This window comes from Symphodus melops (genome assembly GCF_947650265.1).
Source record: "Symphodus melops genome assembly, chromosome: 14".
Lineage (NCBI taxonomy): Eukaryota > Metazoa > Chordata > Actinopteri > Labriformes > Labridae > Symphodus > Symphodus melops.
Window position 1 is genome coordinate 3,455,254 of NC_136704.1, and position 27,814 is coordinate 3,483,067.

A 27,814-nucleotide genomic window follows, 5' to 3' on the forward strand; every position below is an offset into this window, starting at 1 on the left:
TATAACTCATAGTGAGGAGCTCATCTCTTTCAGTCTGACTCATGTTTCATCACATCTGTTTACATGCTCCATGTGCTGAATCACCCAGGCTGCCAACCCGAGAGCGCTAACGTGTGATACTCTCTGCGACAGGACGAAACCATGGATCAGGGTTTCTTATACTGAAGCATTACTCAGAGAACTCAACGATCGTCACCAGATTCACTGAGAGCTGATTCTGTGTTAGAACTTTACTTTTAGTCTCAGAGAGAGGCACAGACTTTGATTCTCAGCATGTTGCTACTGTTGTAATCTTGTGTAAATTAAAATGTCTGTTTAAATCATTAAATGCAGCCAATCAGCTACTGAGCTAGAAATGTGACAGCATATAATTATTCATGAAAATAAACCTTAACAAGTAGGTTTTTCTTGCTATGGCCTTCCAAACACATGATCTCTGCACACACAGCTCAACTCATGCCAACGTTTGGTCAACACTGCGTTATAACCTCTGACCCCAGGGCTCATGACTGATATCTCTGACTAGACGACAGTTAAAGAGATCAGTTCGGCTTTCATTTGAAGCACATCGACTGTGTATATCTTAAAGCCAAACTTCACCTGACTCAGTGTTTTATAGCCTTGCAGTTTTCCACATGTATCACGTATCTGACAGGACATCGTTATTGATGAACAACACGAATCCTTGACTGAAATTAAAGACACATTCTTCAATTTATGGCTTTTTACATCTGGATCACACAAGAACATCTTTATAGACTCCAATTAGGCCTTAATGGAAAATGTTTGCAAAATAATCTGCATCAGGTTGTCATTTTGTCATCATTATTTCATAGAAGTATGTTTTAGTCAAAGATGAAAGAACGCCAACATGATACCAGAGAGGTCACATATCCTCTTCCTGTTAATAAATCAGTGTCCTCGCTCCTCTTCATCATGTGTGTGAAGTGTGTTGTTGTAAATCCACTCTGATCCTGTATTTGATCATGTCTATAAACCCCTCTATTTCAGCCCTGCTCACAACAGGCTGTTTCTGTGTCTGTAGCTTTAAATATGTAAATGAGCTGTGTCTGACCACGCCCCCTCTCTGGAAGGGCTCGGGTGTACTCGCTGCTTTCTGGCTCCATGTCCTATTGTTTACGGTGAGAAGGCAGACTCAGAGGGCAGAACAAACACCTAGCTGTGGGAGTGTCAGCCACCTGGGGGAGGGGCTACTGCCCTTTGTGATGTCATGATGATTGTGATGATTTTGAAGTGTTGTTAAACTCATCAAATCCTAGTTATATAAATCTTCATAAAGCCTAATCCTGCTCTTGAGAAACCTAAAAATGTTACCTGCAAACACAAACCAGGTATGTAAAGCACCTCCTCCATGTATCTGATCAATCCTCTCCTTAAAGAAAAACAATAAACATCATCAAGAATTCACTGAGAATAATGATAGGTGTAATGTAATGTTTATTCTCACAAATCAAAAATATAAACATGAAAACTTTAATATAGATGAGCTATTATAAAGTTTTCCACGACATCCTGCTGGTGTAGAAGAGTAAAGGATATACAAACATTGTAAATCCAAGTGTTACGTAAATCCTCATGATAACAAAGCGAAGAAAAGTAAAGTGGCTTTGATAGGTTTTCCCTCAGACATAACCTGTTCATGGTGTGAGTGTGTGTGTGTGTGTGTGTGTGTGTGTGTGTGTAACATTCCTGCTGCCTGCTCTGACATGTGGGCGCGCGCTCTGTCAGTCCAGTTGTGCGCTCGCGCTGGAGGAGCCTTCACTTGGGAAGTTTGTGTGCTGTGAGTGTGAACAGTGCTCACAGGGAGGACGACACCCAGCCCCGCCGCTGGATCTCAGGCTGGGAGTCTCTCAGAGGACGCGGGACGAAAACACAACTTGTCTTCGACTTCTTCACAACCAAAGTGGATTTAGTTGTTCAGCCTTCACGCGCACCGGGGATGGTGTTTGCGCTTTTTACGCGGCTTCGACCTCACTGGGATTAACGCGGCGCACGAGACATGAAAGTGACGGTGTGTTTCGGGAGGACCCGGGTGGTCGTTCCGTGTGGAGATGGGAATTTAAGAGTGCAGGACCTGATCGAACAGGCGGCCATGAGGTACAGGAAGGCGATAGCTAAGGTAAGCCAGCCCTGCCAAGGTGTGTGTGTGTGTGTGTGTGTGTGTGTGTGTGGGTGTGCTTTTACAACGTGTCGCTCTGGAGCGGCTGCACCGTGCTGCCTGCTCCCTCTCTGGCGCCCTAACACGGCGCTCCTCCCGGGCTGAGACGGAGCAGAGAGCGGGCAGAGGAGAGCCGGGAGCTGCCCAGAGAACCGGGGCCAGAGGGGACCTGCTGGGGGGCCTGTGACGGAGTGGACTCAGGGCAAAGGAAAGCCTTATTAGTGATTACTTTGAGCAATTTAGTTGTCAATTTCCACCACAAGTGGTCTGTAAAGAGTTGGGTTGTCCCGAGAAACTCCGACTTTGTTCCTGTTTGCTTTTTTTGTTGTTGTAATTGCAGAAAAGTGCCCAATGTTTCTCCAATGACTGTGTAGAGTATAAATGAGTACATACAACCCGCTGTGTGTGTGTGTGTGTGTGTGTGTGTGTGTGTGTGTGTGTGTGTGCCAACACTGCATTTTATCATGACACAGTTATAAACACGGGTTGCATTAAATCATATTAAACAAGCTACTGATTCTGAAAGTCCAGGTTGGACTTTAACTCATTCCTTCTTTTCACATGTCACCAAACTTTCAATGTTTTCATCGTGTTTATGATTCTGAATCAGAACAGAGGTCACCCAGCTAATGAAGAGGTGTACCTTGTCTTTTTGATGGGGGACTCCTGCTCTGAACTCATTGCACTTTTGCAGCTTCACCAGCGTTTTTTGAGTTCATCCAAGTCCCATGTAATAAATGACGGAGCGCATGACTGTGTGAAAGCTCTGTGCCAAATGTGAACGCGCCCCAACCAGGCTAGGACACTGATTGCTTTTCCCTTTGTGGCTTGAAAGTGGCTGTGCTTTAAGGCCCATTAAATGACTAAAGAATGAATTCTACTCTGGTGCTGTTTCCATGGTAAGAAACAGCACTTTCTCCCGTGTGCCAGTGGGTGGTATCACCATCGTAATCACGTTAATGCTGCACTTTTTCTTCAATGGTCGGGAATACCTCAGAGCGCACACGCTGGGTTCTGCCAAGTTATTTCTTTTATGTGGCTTCGCTTTGGAAACCTACAATCTTCTGTGTTTTAGAGGGAAGGACCTGCAGAAAGATTTAGACTATAAATAACCCTTCAATGTAAACTTCACCTGGACTCCCAACAGCTTCATGGAACACCTGGATATTCTCTGCTGCACCTCAGTCGTTGATCTTTACCACTGAAGGTAAACAGAGACGAGTGGGTCAACATTAACGCTCATTCTTGAAGAGCACTTCCTCATAAGATACACACACAGCACACACACATTCTCTCCTCTGTTTACCAGTGCTTACTGGTTTTCCATGCTTCAGCAGAAAGGAGGCGACTGGCCCATTGATCTCTGCAGTGGCTCTGTAAATGTAGAAGTGGAGAACACTTGGCTCCGGGTCAACACTGACTCCTGTCTCACACAGCCAGCCAGGACCTTTGGACTGCACGACGATGATGTGATCACATAAAAGGTCATGTAAAGTGTGTAATATTCCTGCAGCCAGAAGCTACACCATGTCGCTTCAACGTTTACTTTACAAGGTTTTGCATTATTGAGGATCCATCGGTGAAAGGCGTGAGCTGCAGCGTCACAACCAGGAGCAGTGAGACCTGCACAGAAAGGATTTTTATTAATGTGACAGGTTGTGTTTTCTTGATTTAACACAAAGAGAAACACATATACTGGATAACTGGTTCATTTTATGGATGTTCCCAGGCGGCTAATTTCAAAAGTATTAAGAGCAAGTTTAAATTCAGACTAACCGACTCAAGTCTACGTTTTTGAAAACTGAGCACATGATGTAATTTGAATGGCCGAGTGTGGCTAATGTTAGCTAGGTATCCTTACACCTGAAGCCTTTGCTTCTTCTTCACGTCTTCTCGTCTTTGCTGAATGGGGTTACACGTTGCCTACACACATTTTATTTTGTAGATGTTTGCAGACTTGCTGCTCTTATGAGATCTTATCCGTTCTCCGAGCTTGTTTACGTCCAGCGAGCAGATCAGGGAGAGCAGGTCCTCCTCCTGCTGCTTCATGCTCTTATCAGTCCTGACTCAGGAGAGCTTCTAGTTTTCACCTGCACAGGTGTGTAGGTGACTGTATGTACCTGTAGTTTGATATATTTGGACAGTTGAGTTTTTGTGTAAATCCTCTCTCCACTGTGTTTACATTTCTTATCAAAATTTTCTTAACAAAATCTTTCAAGTTCATCCACATCCAGTCGTGGCAACCTTTGACCCCGACGTGATTTGAACACGCAACCTTCTGATCTGGAGTCAGACGCGCTACCGTTGCGCCACAGGATCTCTGACAGACCAGCTCTCAACGAATCATAGTGAAGCTGCCCTCAAGTCATTTCCATGACAGGAGACCATCCAGAAAAAGAGAGAAGTACAAAAACCTGGACAAGACCAACTGTGTTTGTTGTTCTCTGTTTTCAGTATTATTTGACCTTTCAGTACACCACTGTTTGGAATGACTCTTCTGCTATGTTTTTTTTTCTAAATACTTAAATAAACTAAATGTTCATGCTGCTCTTTCCAACACATTTTAGATTACACTTCACATGTTAAATTTCATGTCGATAACTTAGAAACTATTTCATACAGTACATGGGAAAGACTGTTAAGGTTGGAAGTACAATAGTGCAGTTTATACACGTGCAACAATAAACTCCTTTGACCCCGACGTGATTTGAACATGCACCCTTCTGATCTGGAGTCAGATGCACTACCGTAGCGCCACAAGGTCACTTTTTTGTTTTTAAACCTTATGAAAAAGTGTTTAAGCAGTACTACACCACACAGACATTTGGAATATAATTTAAAAGGACTTTTCTCAAACGATCATATGAACTGACACGAGACAACCCATGAAGACACATGAACATGGAGAGTCTTGTCTCACTCGCCTCAAGATTCTACATTAACAAAATCTTTCAAGTTCATCCACATCCAGTCGTGGCAACCTTTGACCCCGACGTGATTTGAACACGCAACCATCTGATCTGGAGTCAGACGCGCTACCGTTGCACCACGAGGTCTCTTGCATTGTTTGTTCCTTAAGATTACGACACATAAGAGAATGTCGAGGACACGATGGGAGAAGATGCTGTGATTGGGATTTTATCGTCGGTTCATGAACCTCTTGGTCTTTTCAGTATTATCTGACCTTTCAGTTCACCACTGATTGGAATGACTCTTCTGCTATGTTTTTTTTTCTAAATACTTAAAGAAACCAAATGTTCATGCAGCTCTTTCCAACACATTTTAGATCACATATTAAGTTTCATATCAAAACTGAGAACCAATTTCATACAGTACATGGGAATGACTGTTAAGGTTGGAAGGACAATAGTGCAGTTTATACACATTCAACTATGAACACCTTTGACCCTGACGTGATTTGAACACGCAACCTTCTGATCTGGAGTCAGACGCGCTACCGTTGCACCACAGGATCTCTGGCAGACCAGGTCAAGACAGGAGTGAAGTACTAAGACTTGGACAGGCACATCGTTTTTGTGTTCATGTTTTGACCCTCCATCAAGCCGTCCATCCATTTTCTTCTGCTTTATCGGAGGTCGGGTCGAGGTGGCTGCAGGTAACTCTCCCCAGCTCCTCTGTGGATCCCAGGCCAGACGGGATTTATAATCCCTCCCTCGAACTCTGGGTCTACCCCGGGTTCTCCTCCCAGTTGGTCGTGACTCTGACGTTCATATTTTTACAGAAAACTTCAGACAATTGAAGGAGCTCTCTTCATGCAGAGAGGTTAACTTCTCCTCCATGAACACAGAAGAACAGAAAGTCTGAAAGAGCATCATGTGAAAACCTTTGACCTCGACGTGATTTGAACACGCACCCTTCTGATCTGGAGTCAGACGCGCTACCGTTGCGCCACGAGGTCTCATGATTATGTTTGTTCAATGTCTGTGTAGTTTGAAACCTTTAAGTGGCTTCACCCGTTGGCTCAGTTTAAAACTGCAGTTTGAAAGTTATTTTATCATTTTGGGCAAACTGACTTCAAATCTTAAATTTCTTAAATGACTCCTGAGTGAATCTTCCACTGGAGGGGTGAACCATTAAAGTTGGTCAGGTTGGATTTGTCACTGTTTAAAAAAAGAGATTTAATTTGGGTCCTTGCCTTTATTTAGACGGCAGATAGAACAGCTAATCAGTCCAGAGAGAGGGGATTGGACCATCGGGGTTCCTGTACAGGTTCGTCTTAAAGGGGTGAAAAGTCGTCCAGTCCTTTGTTCGTGGTCGGCACCAATAGGCAGTCAGTCGTGACGACAGCATGAGGAAACATGCTCCATGTGAATACTTCTCACTCTTTAAGACATCTGACCTCGACGTGATTTGAACACGCAACCTTCTGATCTGGAGTCAGACGCGCTACTGTTGCGCCACGAGGTCTGATGTTCTCCAGCTGAAGGGTTTTACTTCACTGAATTTGAAGTGCCTTCATTGGTTTATTGAGAGGGAAGTGATCATATTCAGACGAGGGGATGAACACCTCTACGCTTGATGGACGTTCGTCATGGTGGTAACTTGTGATCAGAACAGCTGTATGCACATGTGCAACAAGTGGACCAACAAAACAGAGAGAATCCATGTAAATCGTACCCTTTATAAAAGTTCCTTATGTACTGTTTGGAGATGAAGTGATTAGGTAGGAGAAGCTTTACCTGCAGTTTCACATCCTCCTTCAGACTTACAGCTCTGCTCGCCTCCGCCTGCACTCACTTTTTATCCTCCTCTTAATTAAACTCAAACTGTCTTCGGTGTCAAGAGTTTATAACAAATGAATTTGATTTGTTTCTTTTTGCTCTCACTGCCTGATGGATGGCTCAGACCTGCTCCCCTCTCTGAATCAGCTGAGCCACATCCCACAGAGGCACAAGCTGTGCCTGTCTACCCGATCCCCTCTGGGGACTCTTGAGTGTTTGTTACAGTCTCTTTGGGACCAGGAAGTACACATCAATCGCCCACTCAAGCACCATTAACTCCAGAGTCAATCAGGTCCTCAGTATGCACAGTCATGAGGAGTGAGCTTCACATCCTGTTGCCAAGCGTGCTGTCTTTAGCACTTGGTCGGTCAAGTAATCACTGAGTGTTAACCACACTGCAGTCATGTGATGAGGAGCTGATTTTGTGGCTGTTCTGTCGGTAAACGCCACACGGACGAGACTGGGAAGTTTACTCATCGTCCAACAATCTACTTTCTGCTGCCAAAGACAGAAGTGTTCAAAGACTCACCGGCTGAATGCATCACTTCTCTCCAACTCTGAGAGCAGAGCTGCATCTCTGGACTCTTCTGTCTCCTACGTTCCCATAGTTTCCCTAGATAAATGCAGGCTTAAGCTTTAAGCCCATAATTGCAGTTTTCCCTCTTGAAATTCCACAAATGCAACCCCTGCAAACATTTCTCGGCAAGTCAGGTCGCTGAATTACGCACACGCAGATATCCGGAGGCGACAGTACTGTCATATATTTCTGCAGCATATGATGAGCAGACGTCTGCTGGCTCCAGCGTGTCTGAAGGAAAGTCTGTGACAGCAACGACAGAACCATGACTCAGCAATCACTAAACAGAGTTCATTAACTTTAACAGTGACTGAGGAAATAATCAAGTCGTCTTTGTTACATGTATGACTGACGCCTTCACTTTACACCGATGCTTCCTGCATTTCGACCCTTTGACAGAATCATCACAGCAGCGGATTCATTCTTGATCAATTGAAAACATGAGGAAGGCGTTTTATTGCACGTGTGGAGATAGCGCCGGTCCGTCCGTGGTCCTTCCCGTCCCACATGCTCGGAGTAAATGTTCCCGTCGACTCACCAGAAAGAGTGAAAGCACTACTTCCTGCTGTTCCTGGCTGGATGTCTTACACTTTCTGTCATAAAGCTGTGAATAGTTTTTGTTTCATTTTGAGTTTGAATCTGTTAATCAGTGTTAAAAGAGACAACAGCATTTGTGATCTGCAAAAGAGTGAGACATGACAGAGATGTAGAGCAGGAGCAGGACAGGACGAAGCAGGAGGTTTATTTATGAGCCCTGCTGTTCATGGGAGGAACAGAAGACATCAAACCAGCTGTTTTAGCAGATTTCAAGAAGTCAAATATCTACAAAAACAAAGGTGAGGCTGAAGTGAACACAAACGGGCCTTTGGGAACAATTCAACTCATCCAATGAGACGGGGGAGTGACGTTTGTATCCTGTGACTGCTGCACGCTAACGCCACGATCTCTGTGCACGTGCACATAAAGGCTGCACGATGTTTCCTGTTAGTGTGTTTGTCACTCTTTTGTTCATTGAACTACATGTAGCACCGATATGAAGACAAATCGGACTCTGCTGGAGACCCCCGGCCCCCCGCTGGACTGGAGCAGGAGGACAAGCTCTAGATCATTTCAGGAGTAGAGATGTGGAAACTGCTATGAAACAACATGACTTTATTATAGAGGTATGGAAAACCAAACTTGTGATACAACGTTACAATCCAAACCGCCGTGTCATTTTAAATCCACATTGGCCTGTTAGTAACTTTGTTCTGTTACACAATGTGGACAAACTGATCCTTCTGCAGAGTCAGAGGGCTCCAGGTAGACACTTCACTGCTGCAGGGCAAAGTCAGACAAGTCAGCATCTGTTTGTGACACAGTCTGAAGCACCAAAGTGATGTTTGAGTCAGAAAAGTGAAAGAAAAACACACCTGGCTAAACGCATATTCTGCAGCATTTGTTGATCTCTGGACGTCTTCAAAGAAGAAACTAGAAAGGCTGTCATTTAGAAAGGTGCTAAAACACTGTCCAGAGTTTCACTTCAAACACCTCTTGTCTGCTCGGGGAGTCCTCCACCTCCACCACAAGTTCAACTAGTCCTTTCAATCCTCAGGTGAGAACCAAACAGGCAGAGCGAGAGAGAGAGAGAGAGAGAGAGAGAGAGAGAGAGAGAGAGAGAGAGGATTGAGAGAGAGAGAGAGAGAGAGAGAGGGAGAGAGGTTGTCAGTGCTGATTATCTCACTCCACTCAGCAGCTCTGTGCTTATGTAACAGAGAGGAGCTGCTGTATGTGTGTGTGGATGGTGCAGGCTGAGCTGTGTAAGGCCCTGTGGGGTGATGGGATGTGATGTGAATGAAGTGAAGAGTAGATCGAGGGTTCAGCTGTGGTCAAGCAGCAGAATCTATCTCCACCATGAGGAGGAACTCCACAAGCTCCCCCCCCCCTCCCTCCTCGCTCGCCCCGTGCTTTCCTCTCTTTTGTCTTTCCTCCTTTCTTGTACCTCCATCTTTCTTTTCTTCTCCGGCTGCTCGACACAGTGTCGTCTTCCGGCCGAGTGAGCGGCTTCCTTGCTTTCGTGCTAATTACAGGGGGAATTGTTGCCGGCAGGTCTTTGAGTTAAACCTCACACACCGCTGTGCCAAACAGTCACGAGTTGAAGTTTTGGCCAAGCGTCCACAGAAGATGTTCAGTCCACACTCCTGCACCTTCTTTGAGACGGGGATTTACTCAAACCGGTTACACTGCACCGCTTTTTGATATATGATAAAAGACTAGAGGTGTGTGAAGCAGGGGAAACGAGTCTTGATAAAAGAATGTGCATTATGAAATAGATTGCACAGTGAGATCCAGTCTGTTATTTCCCTTGTAGCGCTGAAACATCATAATTACTGTGGTATATAAGCGTGACAGTGAAGTTAAATAGCAGTGCTCAGAACAACATCCATGTAAGTACAGTTGAGTCAAAGTACAACCATAGACAGTACAGGCGACATGTACCTGCATGACGCATGAAGTTTACAGGAACCACTGAGCAGTGGCGGACTGATGGGGCAGCGTCAGCAGTGAAGCTACGTTCCAGTGCTCACCTGTGCTCGGGACCTTTGGGTGCTGACCGATACAAAGATTGAGATTAAGGATACAAGTGGTCAAACATGAGTTTCGTCTAAAAGGGTTTCCGGGCTCATTCACACATACGCAGCGCACGCCGCAGTCCATCACACGGGATCTGTTTGTGGAGCAGTGAAGCCCACCCACACGTCACAGGAGAACGACAAGGTCACACGGGAATAAAGAGAAAAACACGCAGATATCATGTCTCTTTGCCTTCCTGAGGATGATCTGTTGTTCTTTCTCTGCCTGTTTTGACTTTATGTTGATAAAGAGGAAAAACACTTTTGCAAGTCCGTAGCCTATGATGTGTTTTATTTTGAAATTGAAGGGATGCTCTGTGCGTTTCTTTATCTGACTTCCTGTCCGGGTCGTTCTATTCTTTCTAGCTTGACGCGTCTGGAGTGTCACACAGCCTGTTTGAAATGGAGCACAGCGACGTGGCGCCGGTGAACACGACCATTGAGCAGAGTGTCAGCTAACGATGGTGTCGTGCGTGGCGCCGACACACACAGCAGAACATGCTAAAGAGAAAATCAAGAAAGAGCGTCTGTCCATATGAAGTGACTGCTGGTTAGATATTTTATAGAGAGATGCACAAACTCTCAAACATTTGGTTGCTCGTGCTTTATACATTTTTTAAAACACCGGAGCGGGGGGGGGGGACTAAATGTTGGGAGCAGTATAGATTTCAGGAAGCTAACCACTGGCACATTTTCTGTGAGCGCCCAGTGAAAAAAGTCTGGTTCAAGTTTCATAAAACACTAAGAAGCATTCTAAACATAGACCTGTGTTTGCATGTTATTTTCAGGCAAGAGGAACTGATAAATACGAGGTACTGCTTGTAAAAAAAAGAGATAACAAGGAGCGGGTCACTTCTTGAACGGCCCTCATACAGGAGTGGATTGATATTGTTCATGATGTTTATCTGATGAAAGCATCGCGTTTCGTTGGCGTGCACAGTGGGATCTTTTTGTGTTTAGTTTGGAGTCAGTGGGTTAAATATGTAAAGGCCTCTGCAGGCAGGTTTTTGTGGAGGTGAAGAACCAAGGACACGCTTTATCTCTCCAAGGTCGAAATTCTTAAAATTCAAAATAAATGATAGCTGCAGAGAAAGTTCAGCTGTGTTCATCTGCCGTCCAAAAACCTCAAAGAAGAACCAGAAGTAAAGCAAGGCGTCCAATCACAATCAAGGACTGAGCTACAGACTCTGGGCTCCGTGTGTGGAGGCCACTCCTCTAAAGGAATGAATTGTGTATTTGTCTCTGACTGACTCCCACGTGGACAGCACTGAGGACAATGACACCACAGCCAGTCCCTTATCTGTCCCAAACAGCCTTTCACTTCAGGGTCAAGCTAAGATGACTCTGGGGCTAGCTTACCTCTCAGGTACACACACACACACACACACACACACACACACACACACACACAGGTGCTGATTTATGGTAGGGAGTGTGAGCGTGCATACATGCAAAGACTTGTGACTTGCAGCTTCTCTGGATTCTGAATTGAATTTTTTTGGGTGTTTTCCGACAAAGCTGAGTGAATCTGTGACAGAAGCTGCTAAACACAGAAATGCAAATGCAGACACACTGCCACGATAGTAAACTATATTTAGTTTTTGGTTCTTCAGGGTGAAGGTCAGCTCAGTGCTCAGTGCTGATTTGCTTTTAGAAAATGATCGTGCTCTGTGGTTTATTTTCTGCACCTTCTACCCTTGGAGCTAAATAACAGAAATTCTTTTGGTTTCTTATTAACAGTGTTTGTAGAAGTTGTGGAATATGCGGGCGTGTACCATTACATGCAACGACTAGTTTTCTGTGTCGGCATATGTGTGTCTCTTCTTCAGACATAGCTCAGTTTGACCATGCTGATGAACATGAGCTTTAAAGCTGCTAAAGCTCCTCAGTCAAACGCCTGTGATGCTGGGGAGGGACGGTGCTTTGTTATCTTAACCCAGTGGCTCAGAAAATCCAGCTAATCATTAGCCTGGACCGTTAGGAGCAGGACAATAGAAGCAGTGCACTGCACTTGATGTTGCATAACTGGGACATGCGTTGGCGCTGTGAGGCATCTCCTCAGGAATGTGAGACTGTAGAGATAGCAGCGAGGGCCTCGGAAATGCACTGATGTCACACTTTATTCAAGACGGTGAAAATGTGTGATGTTATAATAATGATGGTGATAGGATATAACTTTAGGATAGGATATAACTTTATTGATGTGATAATAACACAAAGGATTCTATGTTTGGCTGTGGTGATTTTAAGGCTTTCTGAGCTTTTCATCAACATCCGACACGTTGAAACCAGATTTAATGACCTTTTTAAAAAGCTCTTTTAAATTTGTTTGTTAACCTTTGACCTCGACGTGATTTGAACACGCAACCTTCTGATCTGGAGTCAGACGCGCTACCGTTGCGCCACGAGGTCACTTGCAATGTTTGTAGATTATGACACTAAGAGTAGAAGATGCTGTGATTTTATCGTCGGTTCATGAACCTCTTGGTCTTTTCAGTATTATTTGACCTTTCAGTACACCACTGATTGGAATGACTCTTCCGCTATGTTTTTTTTTTCTAAATACTTAAATAAACTGAATGTTCATGCAGCTCTTCCCAACACATTTTAGATTCCACTTCACATATTAAGTTTCATATCAAAGCTGAGAACCAATTTCATACAGTACATGGGAAAGACTGTTAAGGTTGGAAGGACAATAGTGCAGTTTATACACATTCAACTATGAACACCTTTGACCCTGACGTGATTTGAACACGCAACCTTCTGATCTGGAGTCAGACGCGCTACCGTTGCGCCACAGGATCTCTGTCAGACCAGAAGAGATCATGTAGAGATAAGAGATGGCACCGATCCGTTCCTGGTATCGGATATCGGTCCGATCCTGACCCAAAAAGCTGGATCAGGGATTGATGACGATGTGCCGATCCTTGGAGCCAATCCTTAAAGCTGTTTCAAATGTGTTCTGTGTTGCTGTGTTCACACCAACCACGCGCCCCTGCTACGTCATCATCAGTGCACCGAAAGCTTTGATCAAGACAGGGAGCTAACCGGAGCTAGCATGGAAAAGGCTACAACCAAAGGCTCGGCAGTTTGAAGACATTTTACAGAAACAGCGAATTGTAATATATGCAAATCTAAAGTTTTGAGGGGTGGTAGAGCACTGCACTGTATACGTGTGCGTTGTTGTCCGCTCCGGTCCGCTCGTCCGTTAACACCCACTGGCTGCGTTCTCCGTTTGCTGGAGTACCTACTCTCTGGAGTTCCCGCAGGAGGTTACACGATCGTACATTTACAACTTTGTAAAAGATCTGATCCTGACGTGATTTGAACACGCAACCTTCTGATCTGGAGTCAGACGCGCTACCGTTGCGCCACAGGATCTCTTAGTCCCCGGATCATATGAAAATCTGTGATGCTGTACTATACATTACAGATGTTTGGAATTTAATTTAAAAGGACTTTTTTAAACGATAAGAAAAACTGACACGAGGCAATCCGTTGATTTTTGTGATTTTTTTATGAAATACTTTCATTATTAACATAAACAGATGTTACTGTACTTCATGCTGCATAAACAGACTGTTTGGAAGTTTTATATATTAATTTCACATCTACACTATAAATATGGACATAGTTCTGCAGTGTCTTGAATGATTAACCATCATTGTCAGTCTTATCTCACTCACCTCAAGATTCTACATTTACAGAATCTTTGCAAGTTTTCTACATTCAGCAGTGAAAACCTTTGACCTCGACGTGATTTGAACACGCAACCTTCTGATCTGGAGTCAGACGCGCTACCGTTGCGCCACAAGGTCTCTTTATAGAAGATGACAGTTTTAACTTTGATCATGCCCTTGGGTCACTGCCATGATATGATATTTGGAGATGGTCTAATAAACAGAAAACGGTTATTAATGTTATGAAATCATCCTCATATCGTCTCAGGAGTTTCAGTTTAAAAAGGAAGTTAAAGTGCCTTTAAGATTTAAAGGTTACATACTATACTCCTTTTCCACCAGTTTAGATAAGTGTCCTCGCTCCTCTTCATCATGTGTGTGAAGTGTGTTGTTGTAAATCCACTCTGATCCTGTATCTGATCATGTCTATAAACCCCTCTATTTCAGCCCTGCTCAGAACAGGCTGTTTCTGTGCCTGTAGCTTTAAATATGTAAATGAACTGTGTCTGACCACGCCCCCTCTCTGGAAGGGCTCGGGTGTACTCGCTGCTTTCTGGCTCCTATTGTTTACGGTGAGAAGGCAGACTCAGAGGGCAGAACAAACACCTAGCTGTGGGAGTGTCACCCACCTGGGGGAGGGGCTACTGCCTTTTGTGATGTCATGAAGGGAACATCTCCAAACAGCCTGTTTGAGCACATTTTCTAAAAAGTGGAGCAGGCAGGAGACGGAGAGGACGGACTTTTCTCATCATTGGGGGGTTTGGAGACAGACTAGAGACACATGTTAGAGTTAGACGAACATGGGGAAGTGTTTTTTGCACAATGTGACCTTTAAGGGGCACAAATATTTGTGCACATGCTGATATATTTAATATTTCCAGGCTGCCCTCAGTCACTCACATTATGTTTTGGCTCGAGAAAATGATAAAAAAGCATTTTTATTGGTTCCACCCTTATAATCCATTTGATCAACCAATCAAAAGTCCTATGAGGACATTTGACTGACAACACAAACAATGAAAATGCAGGAGGCTGACCTGTAAGCTACAAGGTCTTGACTCATGTAGTCTGTGTGTTCATGAGATTAAAGACAACCAAAGGAGGGATCATCGTCAGCCCCCTTCAGGGAAGAAGTGTGTGCAGGACAGTAATACTTACTGATGTACTTACACAGTGCAAGGCTTTTAGTAATGACTCCTTTGTCATTTTACACCCAAGTGTGTGATTGTAACTCTGAAAAGTCTCTGTCTCGGCCTCACTTCCTCTGCTTACCCCTCCCTCCTTACTTCTCCTGTTTGTTATCGCAGATTAGTCATGAGAAGATAACAAGTCTGCTCCAGGGAAGGTTAGCATTACGCTCCTTTCATGTTTTTTCTGTTGACCTGACGTGGCAGCTAAAGGCCATGTTTGGGAGTCAGATGGGAAATTTGTTTCTCCAGCATTAACGGAAACAAGGAAGAATAAGGCAGAAGAAAACTGTAATCTTCTTGTTTTACAAAACCTTCCTGCAGAGTTTGGTTTCAGAGAAGCTGCTCATTAAAGAGGGGATGATCTGTTTTACCCTGTTGTAAATGATTTTTCTTTTAGCGTCTTCTCTTTTGCATACATGAAGATTTTATCTTTTCCATTTTTCACCTGGCAAGTTGCTGCAGGTTTGACGGCTGTCTGTGGAGAGTCTGACTAAATGTAAATCGACTTCACCCTGCTCTGTCAAGACTCTCTCCAAAAGATTCAAGGTTCAAGTGCTGTTTGCCATGAGATCGATGAAACATGGACTGAAGCGCTTGTTTGGATTTGGAAAATGGAAAAAACGTAAGAAAGGTGACAAGCTAACAAGGAAATATTGCGTTGCTGCTAAAACAGAAAATCATTTTCAACCCTCCCGACATCTCTGAAATGTAGTCTGCTTCAGTGTCGATGCTTTACACGTCTTACAGTGGGGCCCCATTTTTATACTCAAGCACTTATTGTGTCCATTCAGTGATGCTGTAGCTCCACTAGTGACTCTTTGAAGAAGCTTCAGTCTCAGTTTTATAGATTCCACTTGAAGTTACACAATCATTTCTCAGAAACAGAGATAATCGAATCCGTGTATTTGTACGTGAGTGGGTGCAGAAAAGGTAACGCAGCATTGTAGCCTGGCCTTGGTCCGTTTGAAAAAGTATGAATAAATGCACAGACATTTTGTTTCTAGTTTCTTCTTCTCGTTTTACGTTTGTGATTTTCTGCAGCACTGGAAGAAAGTTGACCTTTTTGGACTGTGCATGTGAGAAACTAACTCGACCACAGAGATCATTTCTGCCCTCAGAGCTGCCCGCCTGGTTGCAAAACTAAAACTCCGTACGTATGAGCTGTGGGACGATATTTGACGGTTCATTTGACTTGCTCGACTCGCTGGCTGTTTCACTGGTTGATGGCTCGAACTGAAGTCAAAGCTGACCCCAGAGTCAACCGAGTCAAGTGGATACCAACCCGACAGAAACGCTTTACAGCTACTGTATATTAGCTTTAAAGGTGCATTTAAGCAGTGACCTGCTCATGCTTTGGATGAGACCCGTTCAGTGTTGTTTTCAGTACAGTAGCTTTCTTAAGTACATCCAGTTGTTCCCCCTTGTTTTTCTCTTCCCAAATCTCCGTGAGATGACAACTCTTGCCTCCAGCTGGATCCAACTGTGAGCAAGTTGTAGCAAAGGCCAACTATGTGGTTTGCGGTGTTTCGACATGCAGGCCACGCCAGGCTCTCTTGGGTGTGATCCACTGTTTTGTCAACAGCTTATTTCTGCTGCCAAGATTACAGCAACAGAACAGACAGGCAGGCAGGGTTTGTTTGTCCAAGAATTAAGACGAAGACCCCTGAATTAACGTCTTTCAGAGCGAGCACCTGTAAGGTTATTTTCTCATCATGTGGATAATTGATGGTACAGATGTTCTGCAAAGAGCCTTTCCTGTTGCAACAACACAATCAGGTCTTTGATGCTGCTTTAATTCCTAAATGAGTCCTAATGCAGGGGCTTTATTCGTCCAAATAACCGTGACACCTTGAAAGGTTATATGAAATATGAAAAGCAAAAAGGGGGGAAAAAAAAACCTTGAAGAGAACTGACAAAAAAAAAGTTCAGAGAAATAATAAAAAAGAAATCTAATCCTGTAAGTGCAGAAGTGAAGCTGCAGCGTGTCCTGAACAGAGAAGTAAAACTCCAGTTCATCCGCCTTCATGTCCATCAGAGACCTCGAGCAAAACGATTCAACGGACGTCGACCTCGTTATCAGAAAAAGACTGTTTGTTCGTAATATGGGAGGAAAAGAACTACATTACCCACAATCATAGGGTGTCACGTCTCTGATTGCTGTTACCATGGTGATGTTTCCCGCCCCTCAGTGCTATATGGGAAGAGATAGTTTTGTAGTAAAAACCTTGCCATGCTGCAGTGAATACAATGTTTATTATCAACATCAAAAACTTCATGACATTAAAAGAGTTGGATAAACAACAACATAGGTCACATTTAAGGAGAAGTTGTATCTTTTGCAATGGATTGTGGGATGTGTAGTTCCTTTACTCCAGAAGAAAAACATGTACACGGTCTTTTAGCTTTGCTATTTCTCCTTCTTTTTCTCCGATGCTTGCACCAAATCAAAGTTTTATAGTCAGGAGTATCCACATGTTTGAAATAAAACAATAAATAAAATAATAAATAGATAAGTATTGGGCTGGCTGGTTGTCTTGGTTCCACTTTTAATCTCTTGATATAAAGATTCAGTGAAGTGTCTGGATGAAGTGGGCGGTCACTGTTGAACTGTGTGCCTGGTCTTTCACCTCCAGGTGGAACTAATAACCTTTAACGACGGGCCTGTTATCACAGTGTGTGTCGTGGTCACAGTGAGCCAGTATTTACAATAAGAGGAAGAAAAACAAGCCCACATTTTGGAATACAGTCCCGCCGCCTTTTAAGCCCCCCGATGAAGAAGCCGACCTGAGGGAGACAGCACGTTTACAGACGAGCTAATGTATCCCAGTATAACTTACATGACGTTATGGAGGCAGCACAAACAGAGACCCGTACCCTTACAACTATACAGTGAAGGATTTCTTTGACTTTGAGTAAGTACTCAAAAAACACATATATGAAAGGTTTAGTCCATTTTTAAGTCTCCATATTTGACCTTTAAGCGCCTGTCTGTCATTGGACTGTCTTGGACCTCTCTGTCAGCGGTGTAATCTTCGTGCTTTCTTCCTCCTTTTCTCCCTGAAACATTTACATACATTTAAATCAGCAGTGTGAAACGCTGGCTGAAACAGGAGCGTGTGATGAAACTCTCCCCTCACATGTTAAAAGGCTTCCTGTGCGACCACGGTCTCTCAGTAACAGACAGCAGATGAATGAACGATGACGCAGAGAAGGAGGTTGAGTAATGAGCCTCTGTGCAGACGCTGCATGGGAAAACACATTTGCAATTATGAATTGCTAATTGATTTATATGGCAGTTTATTATTTGTTTTGTCAACATGGGACTTATTGGATTGAAGCGTGTAAGATTTGGAAAACTTTGAGAAAGGACATCAAAGTGTCCCTGTGGCTTTGTCTCTCTTTGCTTTTGATCCCACTAATGCATTCTGGGCCTTTCAACACTCGGGCGTCACACACAGCCCTCTCTCTCCATGCCTCCAGAAAATAAACACGTTTGTGTACTGTGAGAGGATCAGCCTGTATATCACAGCAGATCTGTCGTCGCTGAATCTAAATAATACAACACAATACACGACGAGTATCAGTGTTTCTGCTGCGCTTTAAAGTCGAGGCAGCCGCCTTCACGCCCTCTGTAGATAACTAACTCAACCCTTACAGTTCATAATCCACGGATCATTGACTGTACGAGGAAGTCAAATAAGTCTTTGTGATGTCAAGCGTTGATAGTTCCTTCTGTTTGGTTAGTACTCGGTTACTTATATCATTGTTTGTGTTTATCACAACAATCATAAATGGATTGTTTGTCAGTAACAGCCTGCTGTCGTGTGTAGCTGCAAACGTAGGCACACAAACTCTGTCACAGAGACCTGTGGGGCTCCAAGAACTGAAGATAAAGGCCTGAGTGCACGCTGCACAGCAGGCTCTGCAGCTGCACACAGTCGGTACTGAAACGATGCTGCTTTTTGTACGCCTCAGATTTAAGCAATTTCTACATAAACAGGGAGTTCAGTTTTCTCTCTTGTTGCCGTATTTCCAGCAGGAAACTCAAGTGGTGATTTCTGATGAACTAAAATAGTCGTACCAGGTTACTGAAGCCCTCATTGTGCTTCATAACGTACTGTAGGTAAAGCACATTTTTAATTTTTAACTGGCTTTGGCTTCAGGGTTTTTTCTCTGCATTCATTATTCAGAATTCATTTCCAGTGTGAGTTTCATTTTTCATGCTGTTGATACAGGCGCGCTCCCTCGATGCACTTTAGCCTGATTAACTCAGCGAGGCGACCGAGCCGCACGTCTAACGATCAGCTGTAGCCGTTCTCATGAACTTCTTCTCCGCTGCTCTGGAATCTATTATGTTGTCAAATTAAATCATTTTTATTGTTTTGGCGAGGGCGCTTTTTTTTCATTTCCTTCTGCCAATGACTAAATAATGTCTCCTTCCTGTCGTCAGCATTACGCTGCTAAGACAACCGCTAACAAACCTGTCATAAGTGTATGGAGCATCACCTGGTCGTCATTATGAACTTGATTGCAATATTTAAACTGCATGGTCATTAAGTGCGATTCAGGGATGTGCCAATGTATCAGGTGAACCTGCGTGTCAGCCATGTTAACAAACACTGTGAATCAGTGATGCATCATGTTTACCTTTCTGCAGATTCAGACATCAGGGAGAAGAAGTCACCTGTTGGACAAACTCTGATTTTTCTTCTCATGAAAGAAACTGTGAGCCGTGTTGTGTGTTGGAAGGATGTGAGACATTTCAATAAGTGGAGGGAGCAGTAATAATGATTTAACCTCACAAACACCCTTCGACACGATGTGGAGGAAAACATCAGGATTCGACTCTGACTTTCACGATCGCTGCATCTCCAGTAAAATTCTGTGTGGACGTTATTTGAAAAAAGTAAAATTTCATGCTTCTCGTACTTCACAGAGCGCTGTGATTTGTCTTTGAGTTGTTTGTCTGTTTTGTGTTTTCCAAACGTCGGCCCCCCCAGAGACCCTGTGAAGCATCCAGACGGAGCTGTGAAATGGAAATGGCGTAGTGAGGCGGACAGGAGGAGAATAAATCCCTGATGTTTGACGGGCTCAGACGATGGCTGCACTGTGGGATGTTGCACTCATTTGGACTGATTTATTTTAAAACCAAGCAGAGCAGTTTGGAGAGTGGGAAAAAAAGTTTGCTGAAGCGGATTCTTCTCTTTGTGAAGTTAATGAACGTCGGAGGGAAAAAGGGTTTGGCAGGTTTTGTGCTCTGGAGCTTAAAGTATTTCAAATCAAAGTTAGGACTTCCCTTGCTGGGAGTTCATTGTTGCCCCGACTCGAGAGTTTCTGTTGTGGAAATATTCCGAGGTTTTGTGAGTTCAGCGAGGGAGGCTTAACTCTGCTGAATGATCGTTGAGGAAACTCTCATCTCGGGACGTTTGCTGTTTCTGTGACGTATGAATGAGTGAGCTTTTTCTTTCTGCAGATCAAAACTCAACATTGAAGGCAAAGTTAGAACTGCTGACGTTTTAGCACAGTGCAATGTTACTGCAGCTTTATTATAGAGGCTGGATGTTTATAAAGAAAGTAGATTACGTCTTAGTTTTCATCACTTGGTAATTAAACTTCACAAAAATCATGATGAATAAAGAAATGGGATGTAAAAGGTTCTGATGAAGGGGATCGGGAGGTTTACAAGATAACATATTTTTTTTAGCGATGTGCACGTCAGGTGACCCGCTGCGTCGTGCTAGCTAGCTGTTGTTAACTGGAGTTAAAGACATTTCTTATTGAACTGCCCACAGATCCTCGAGCTCTCGTTTGCTGAAATTTTAGGTGGAGCTCAAAATCTTGAGCCCCTCGTGCAATGCCCCCTCGTGCAATGCCCCCTCGTGCAATGCCCCCTGGTTGTCCCTCTAACACCGAGTTCTGCTTCTTGACCTCGGCTGCAGCTTTTTCATGCGTGGTCTTTTCAGAACGTGAACTACTTCTTCATCGCTCGACAACAAAGACAAATATGCGATTGCTGCCCGAGGCTACTTCGTTCTTCATGAAAAGAAAAAATAATTCAAAGATGACTCAGTGTTTTTTTTTTCTCCTTCATGTTGGCTGAGATGCCTTTTATTTGAACTGACATGCACCAAGGAGAGGAACAACCCGGTGAGCGCTGTGTGTGTACCTAACCAGAGAGAGGGCTTCGAGAAAAGGGCGACTTCTGTCTGCTTTCACCTTGTTTGAGTCATGATGGGGATTTTATTGTCATCCATATTGGAAAGAAGAAAAACTAGACAAAGAGCATTATGCAGGGCATCCTCTCCCTTCAGGCACATTCTTCATGACTTGTCTATCATGATTTAAAAAACAAAATAATGCTGGCACACCCTTTCCTCTGAGGATTTCAGTGGCTGGTCTTAAAGCCAAGAGGAGGGATCCCCCCCCCCCCCCCCCCAGCACTAAGCCTGTGATTTCACCGGAGGACTGGATTACTCGACATGTTTTAATTTTCAGCGTGTGTGACGCAGACACACTTGTAAATACTGTTTATCTGCTTTAAAGACTTTCACTGACAAATATGTAAAGTTCCTGATGTGTCTGTGCAGAGGGATTTCCTGTTCTGGTCACAGAACATGTTGTGCTATGATTAGTTGTTGCTTGGACCATGAAACTGGGTCACTCAGTGCAGACTAAGACATGAGAGCTTTTTTGAAATTTGAAATCTGGGTCTGTCTGAGAGTTTTCTCTTCAATCAAGATGCTTTTAAATTAAACTTTGAGCCTAAATGTTCCTCTTTAGGACCCGCTGTGAAAATGTCTTAAAACATCACAAACAAGACACGTCCCCTCTTGAGAAGCATCCAAAAGAGACTGTAGACTTCCGGAGACAGAGCTGGGTTTGGGTTTTCCTGGAGCTGGAGTTGGAGTACATTGATAGCAGATGGTTTGTCAGTGACAGAGCGACCATCTCACACCCTGTGATTAGAGATCAGCTCTGCCTGAGGGCAGGAGACAGCCCACAAATAACTCCCTGCAAATAGATCTTCACATCTTCAACACATGTGCCTGAGAGATGGGACCAGAATTCATAACTGCTGACTGAGCAGTCTCTGAGTGGAGGAAGGAAAGGGAAGCTGTGATCAAGACTTCTCTGTACGCACGAGGGAATCACTTCTGTGTTTGAAGGTTTGGTGACGCTTACGCTAGCTGTCAGGAAAATGTTTTTTTCCCCTTGTGCACCGGATCCCTCGCTTTTTTAACATGGACTGATTTTAATCTGAAGATGTCTTCAAGTATGCATCCCTGAATATTGTCTTGAAAGTGTAAGAGCAGGCTGAACATTTTCAAACAATCCACAGCGTGCATGTTTTCCCTGTTGGACAGGGGGAGGCGCCTCTGGAGGCCACATGACATGAAAAGCACGCACTGTAGTGTTTCTGCAATTTATCCAAGATGGTGGGTGAAGAAGAGCCAGATGCTGTGATGACAGTTTTTTTTCCCCTTTATGTCAGCGCTACCTGATGTTGGAATAAAGTATAAAGCAACCTCGTTCCATGCGAGACAACCACATCACCACATCTCTCTCAGTGACAGATTTGTTTGATTGTTTTCAGATTGATTGTCTTGGATAGTGTGAAGTCGAAAGTCGAGGTGGAGATGTTTATCTTCTGAGATTTAAAGTGGATTTTTATTTGGGCTAATTAGTCACTCCCAGACTGAGTGTGTGGGATGCAACCACATCAATAGTTCCTAAAAATGGACCCTCTGTTTCCCCTCATTCACTCTTCAGCTCGTCGCTCCTCAGGACAGAGCTGTCAGGAGTTTCCTTTCATTTTCACACATGCAGCACGTGTTTCCTGTTGAGTCCTTCACAGTCTGCACTGTTTGGTACATGTACATGTATGAATGTCAGTGGAGCCCTTTGGTAAGATTTTGGCTTCGTAGCTCAGTTATTAAAACCTCAAGAAGAAAGGAAAGCAAATAATCAATCACTTCTCTTTCTACGATTAAACGTTCCAACCAGGAAAAACAACTTGAATGTGGAGGGAACAGGGCGACCTGGTGCAATTTAATGATGACTTAAATAAATAGGAGTGAGCGATAGGGCTTTCCCCCCACAGACTGCAGCTGCTTTCAAACCAAGCTTTTAAAAGAGCTTCCTGCTAATCTCTCTTTTATTCTTTAAAACTCTGGAGCACTTTGAGACTTATGAATGTAAAGTGTTAAGCAAATAAAATGTTTTATTATTGTTATTACTTGTGCACAAGCAAGATTAAGGCAAGTGGGGCAAAGAAGCAGGCTATAAAAGTAGAAACAGGTGACAGGTTGGCTGTTTGGATCAAACAAACACACAGAGACAATAACATGACAGGAAGAGAAAAAGAAGTGTTTGAGACTGATTCGATGCTCGACACGTTCTTGGTTCTTCTGTCACATCTGAATGAAGGAACGTGGATGTTGGATGTTTCCAGGTGCTGATCTTCGTGCTGAGTTCAGGTGAATCGTCTTGGTTCAGACGTTTTGTTATGTAAGGTGATTCAACGCTCTTCTCATCGTTTGTTTGACTGAAGTGATAAAAAGCGAATGGTTCTGATTTCTTGACTTTGCTGAAGAGAACGTGTCAGGTGCTCTCTGGAGGAGTGTTGGGTATCTGTTGGGATCACGTTACGAACGAACCCTGAGAGCTCTTTGTGTGTTCAGCAACATGTGGACAAACGAGCTCTCTGAGCTCACAGTGCATCTGCTGCTCACCACAACTTCCTGACAGTTTGATGTTTGTTTTTCATTTGGCATGTGTTCATGGCATCCTGGAGAGAAGAGAAGTGTGTGTGTGTGTGTGTGTGTGTGTGTGTGTCCATGTATGAGCTCACTGTCAGCTTGCAGGTGAATGGTCTGGTTGAGCCGGTTTCTTTAATCCTGTCTGTCAAGCAAATAGATTTCCCATCATCCCTCCTCTTTACAAACGACAGAGCGCCCCGGGGCACTGAAACATTCATCACCTGCTTTCACTCGGGGCCCGCCGTGTTCCCAGGGAAAAAAAAGTCCAACCTGCAAACTTCTGTCTCGACTCCTCTGCTGCACAGTCATTATCAGCCAAAAGCCCCAAATCTGCTCTCTGATCTCCGCTCGTATCTTTCAACACTTATTGATGATTGTGTCAGCTGCAGGATTAGCTTTAGCATTACATCAGTCTGCTTAGTTCCATAAACAGGTCTATTCAAAGTCAGAGCAGGGAGCTGGTTGGATTGGTTGATTTGCTTTGACTTTGACACTGCAGTCCGAGTCTCAATGTGTCCCCGTAGAGTCTCCCTTTGTCCTTGTGTCTCATTAATCAGCTGTCTAAATGTTGCTCTCTGCATTCAGTCTGCACGTAGAAGTTTCACCCTGCATGATGAAGGACTGTGCTTCAAGCTGCTTGTTTCCACATGAAGCTGTAACGTAGACCGGCATTTGGATTTGCAGAACCTGTAGATTCACAGTCAGAGTGCACTCAATGCCCTGGACCAGGCTCCAGACCGGACCTGAACCAGGCTCCAGACCGGACCTGAACCAGGCTCCAAACCCGACCGGACCTGAACCAGGCTCCAAACCCGACCGGACCTGAACCAGGCTCCAAACCCGACCGGACCTGAACACAGTCAGGTCTTATGATACGACAGCGAATGGCTTTAGGTGATCATGAAGGACTCTTGAGTTTCCAAAGAGCGTCGGCACAGGAGAAGACCGAACTCACGGCTGAAACTTGACTGACTCTGTGACTGATTTTCAATCAGTGTCGTTAGATACCTCCTTCTTACGTCCATGCATCTCTTATTGTTTCATACCTGTTCATGTGCATGTGAGTGAGCACACCTCTTCCACCTGGGCCAGGGAAGAGCCCGGTGTTCGATCACAGAGCAGACTTCTCACACGAGTCAATCGATCTGGACTTGAGGGGTGACGCGTGCTGAGTCATGGTTGAAAACGCTCTTACACTAGCACACATCACAAACTCCTGTTTTGGCAGTTTAATGGCAAAGCAATACAGACACAAGTATTACTGCTGTCATGAATATAAATCAGGCTTTACTTCTACCAGCAGACATGCATTGACCCTAAGCAGGGACATTTCTCCCGTCCTGTGGCTTTCTCCTCTCACACTGGGCTTTCAACTCCGGCGGTCCTAAAGGGAGATTGATGGCGCTCTCCTCCATCACTCCCTGACATTAATGAGAACAACCTCAGAGAAAGCAGTGGACTGCAGGCGAGGGGGGACAACGGAGACACAAAGACACTTACGTCACCTTAAAGCTCAGTGATGTTGAGCTGAACATGGAGTCAGAGAGAAAAGTTGATTTGTCTGGTTTCTTTTGGAGGCGATCCTCGAGCTTCATGCTGTTTTGAATCCACCCTGGAGGTTATTTTCAGCTCAGCAGCACCCCGTCTTCATGCACAGCCCAAGGGAATGAGATGTATCGAGGTTGCTTCACGCTACAGTCTTGTTTCAAGCATCAGCAGGTCCTGGAATTACAGAGAGTAGATGTGTGTGTGTGTGTATGCATGCATGTGTGCGTGCACGCAAGGGAACATTTTCCACTCTCCCTGCCGTAATTGTGTCTCTAATTTACTCGTCGATAAACACTGAGCTCATTAGCTTTAACCTTGCAGCGCAGCCTGAGGTGCCTTCTCTCAACATCTTTTTTATTCCCTCTCAACCTCCTTCCCCTCTCGTGTTCCTCGTCCTTATTTTTATCAGCCCCTCTTTTCTTTCGTCCTCCTTCTGCACTCTCTTGTCCCGGCTCTTTGCTCTTTTTTTTTTCTCGTTTTAATTTTTAATTTTTCTCAAACATCTCCAGCTTTTCTTTTCTTGCTGTTCGCAGTCAACAGGTTGTTTTTTTTTACAGAGCTGGATGCGTCAACAATCTTGCACGATGCTTTGTGATTTAACGCTCATCATCCGCTGATGGATTTGCGAGTTAATGCGGAGAACGCCTCAGAGACATTTTAAAAGCTGTTTGCGAGATAAAAGCAAAGAGTGTGATGATGGATCACGTTGAGACACGAAGACAAAGTGGTGAAGCAATCCGTGCTGAGGTTGTACGGTTTGTCCATTAGCAGAAAGAGAGAGTGAGTCGTCATGTAGGCGTCGCAGTGCTCGAGCAGCCTGGAAACATCACAACTTTCACTCCTCTCTAACTTTATGCTTTCCAGCTGCTGCTCCTGTGGAGAGATGATCGAACCCATGTGAGCTCACTCCTCCTGTGCTGCACCCATGTTTCAAACCCACCGTTTAGTATGAGACCTCTGACGACAGCGCCTCTCTCTTTGTGCACACTTCATTAGTGATGGGAGGACACATTTAAAACGCTCTGTACAGCTCAGACATACAGTCAGCTTCACACACTGAGGTTTTATCTGAGCGAGGAAACACTGACTAAACACCTCCTGTCACTCTACTGAGAATCAGTCCAGGGTTTGATCATCAGGTTGGTGTAGAGAGTGATGCATGTATATCATCCACGTGTGTGACTTACATGTCGTGCTCTGATCTGCGTCAACAGGTGGGAACACCTTTATTCATCGAGCCTCTGAGCGTCCTGATTTAAGCATCAGATTTCCTTTTGTCCACCTTCAGTACGAACGCACCGCATGTCAGAGAAGCAGAGAATGAAATATTTGAATTTGTTTCCAAGTATTGAAACATTTTTTTTTACGTGTTTCTGCTTTCAAGTAGATGCTAAATTAAGTTGAGAAAGTTTATTTGAAAACAGCACATAAAATAGATATTACATAAAAATAGCACATACAACTGGTCATATGACAAACTGATGCTTGCATGAGGTTCCTAGGTTTGTATTGAAAGTGCATCAAACAGCAGTGGAGGAATACGGACGCTGTTTTGGCTTCATTTGGAGCAGAAGCGGTTTGATGCAAATCTATGACAACGGGCATCGAGGGGTTAAATGTTTGACGGATTCATCATCACATGTGATTGGAAGCAATATCCAACGCTCGCTCGCTGTTAGGACACAACGTTAGCTATAAGGTCAATATATCATAAATCATTGCATCATGACTGTCTCTCAGTCCAGCGTGAGACGGAGACTGATTGGTTTAAATGAAACAAGTATAAAACAGAGATTTGTCTCTTTGTGTAACAGCTGAATCCTGCTGCAGGAAAACAAACATCACATACTGTGTTCTTGTCTGTACAGAGGGGAGAGAGTTGGACTCTGTTGTGTCACTGATTAATCTATATTCCAGCATTAAGCGGACAGAATAGTTACATTAATCCCGGAAATCTTTTTCAGTTACACTTTGCAAACAAACGCATGTCTGCACACAGGCAGTGAGAGCCAGGCTTCTCCTGCTGCCAGCGAGCCTGTGAGAGGCCCTGTGTGTGTGTGTGTGTGTGTGTGTGTGTGTGTTAACTCCTAACGCTGCTCTGAAGAGTTGACACAGAGGACGCTCGACAACCTGAAAGTCCTGTTACCCTCATGATTCTCATATTGCTCTCCATAAATCTCACGCCGACGCTGATATAAATCTGGACTCAGAAGCTGTCGGTCCTCTGTGTCATGAGCACATCGTCTCCACCCCGGACTGATTGAGATCTTTATGTCAAAGCATCATTACTGCAGAGTTGAGACATATTTGATTCGATGGCACAATTCAAGTCTTTTGAAACCACCTGTGAAACATGAGCTGACTGTTCTCGTGTGTGTGTGTGTGTGTGTGTGTGTGTGTGTGTGTGTGTGTGTGCGTCACGCAGACTGTGAGCTGTGTGCTCGGCTTTATCGATGTGCAAACACGTAGAATAATGTGGACAAGTGCCTAAAAGGTGCTCAGAGAAACGAGGTGTGAACTAAGG

At 44.2% G+C, this 27,814-nt stretch overlaps 1 protein-coding gene across 3 annotated transcripts in view; it reads left to right on the forward strand.

Moving 5' to 3' along the window:
* Positions 1-1,799: 1,799 nt before the first annotated feature.
* Positions 1,800-27,814, forward strand: part of pard3aa (par-3 family cell polarity regulator alpha, a) — a 354,935-nt gene continuing 328,920 nt past the window's right edge. For 2 of the 3 annotated variants that reach the window (XM_079361704.1, XM_079361705.1), the window contains exon 1: positions 1,800-2,140. In XM_079361704.1, coding sequence (XP_079217830.1) covers positions 2,021-2,140 — 120 coding nt within the window. In that variant the 5' untranslated portion in view covers positions 1,800-2,020. Of the gene's footprint in view, positions 2,141-17,510; positions 17,896-27,814 lie in introns of those variants that run through there. The other variant, XM_079361706.1, reaches the window with a different exon arrangement.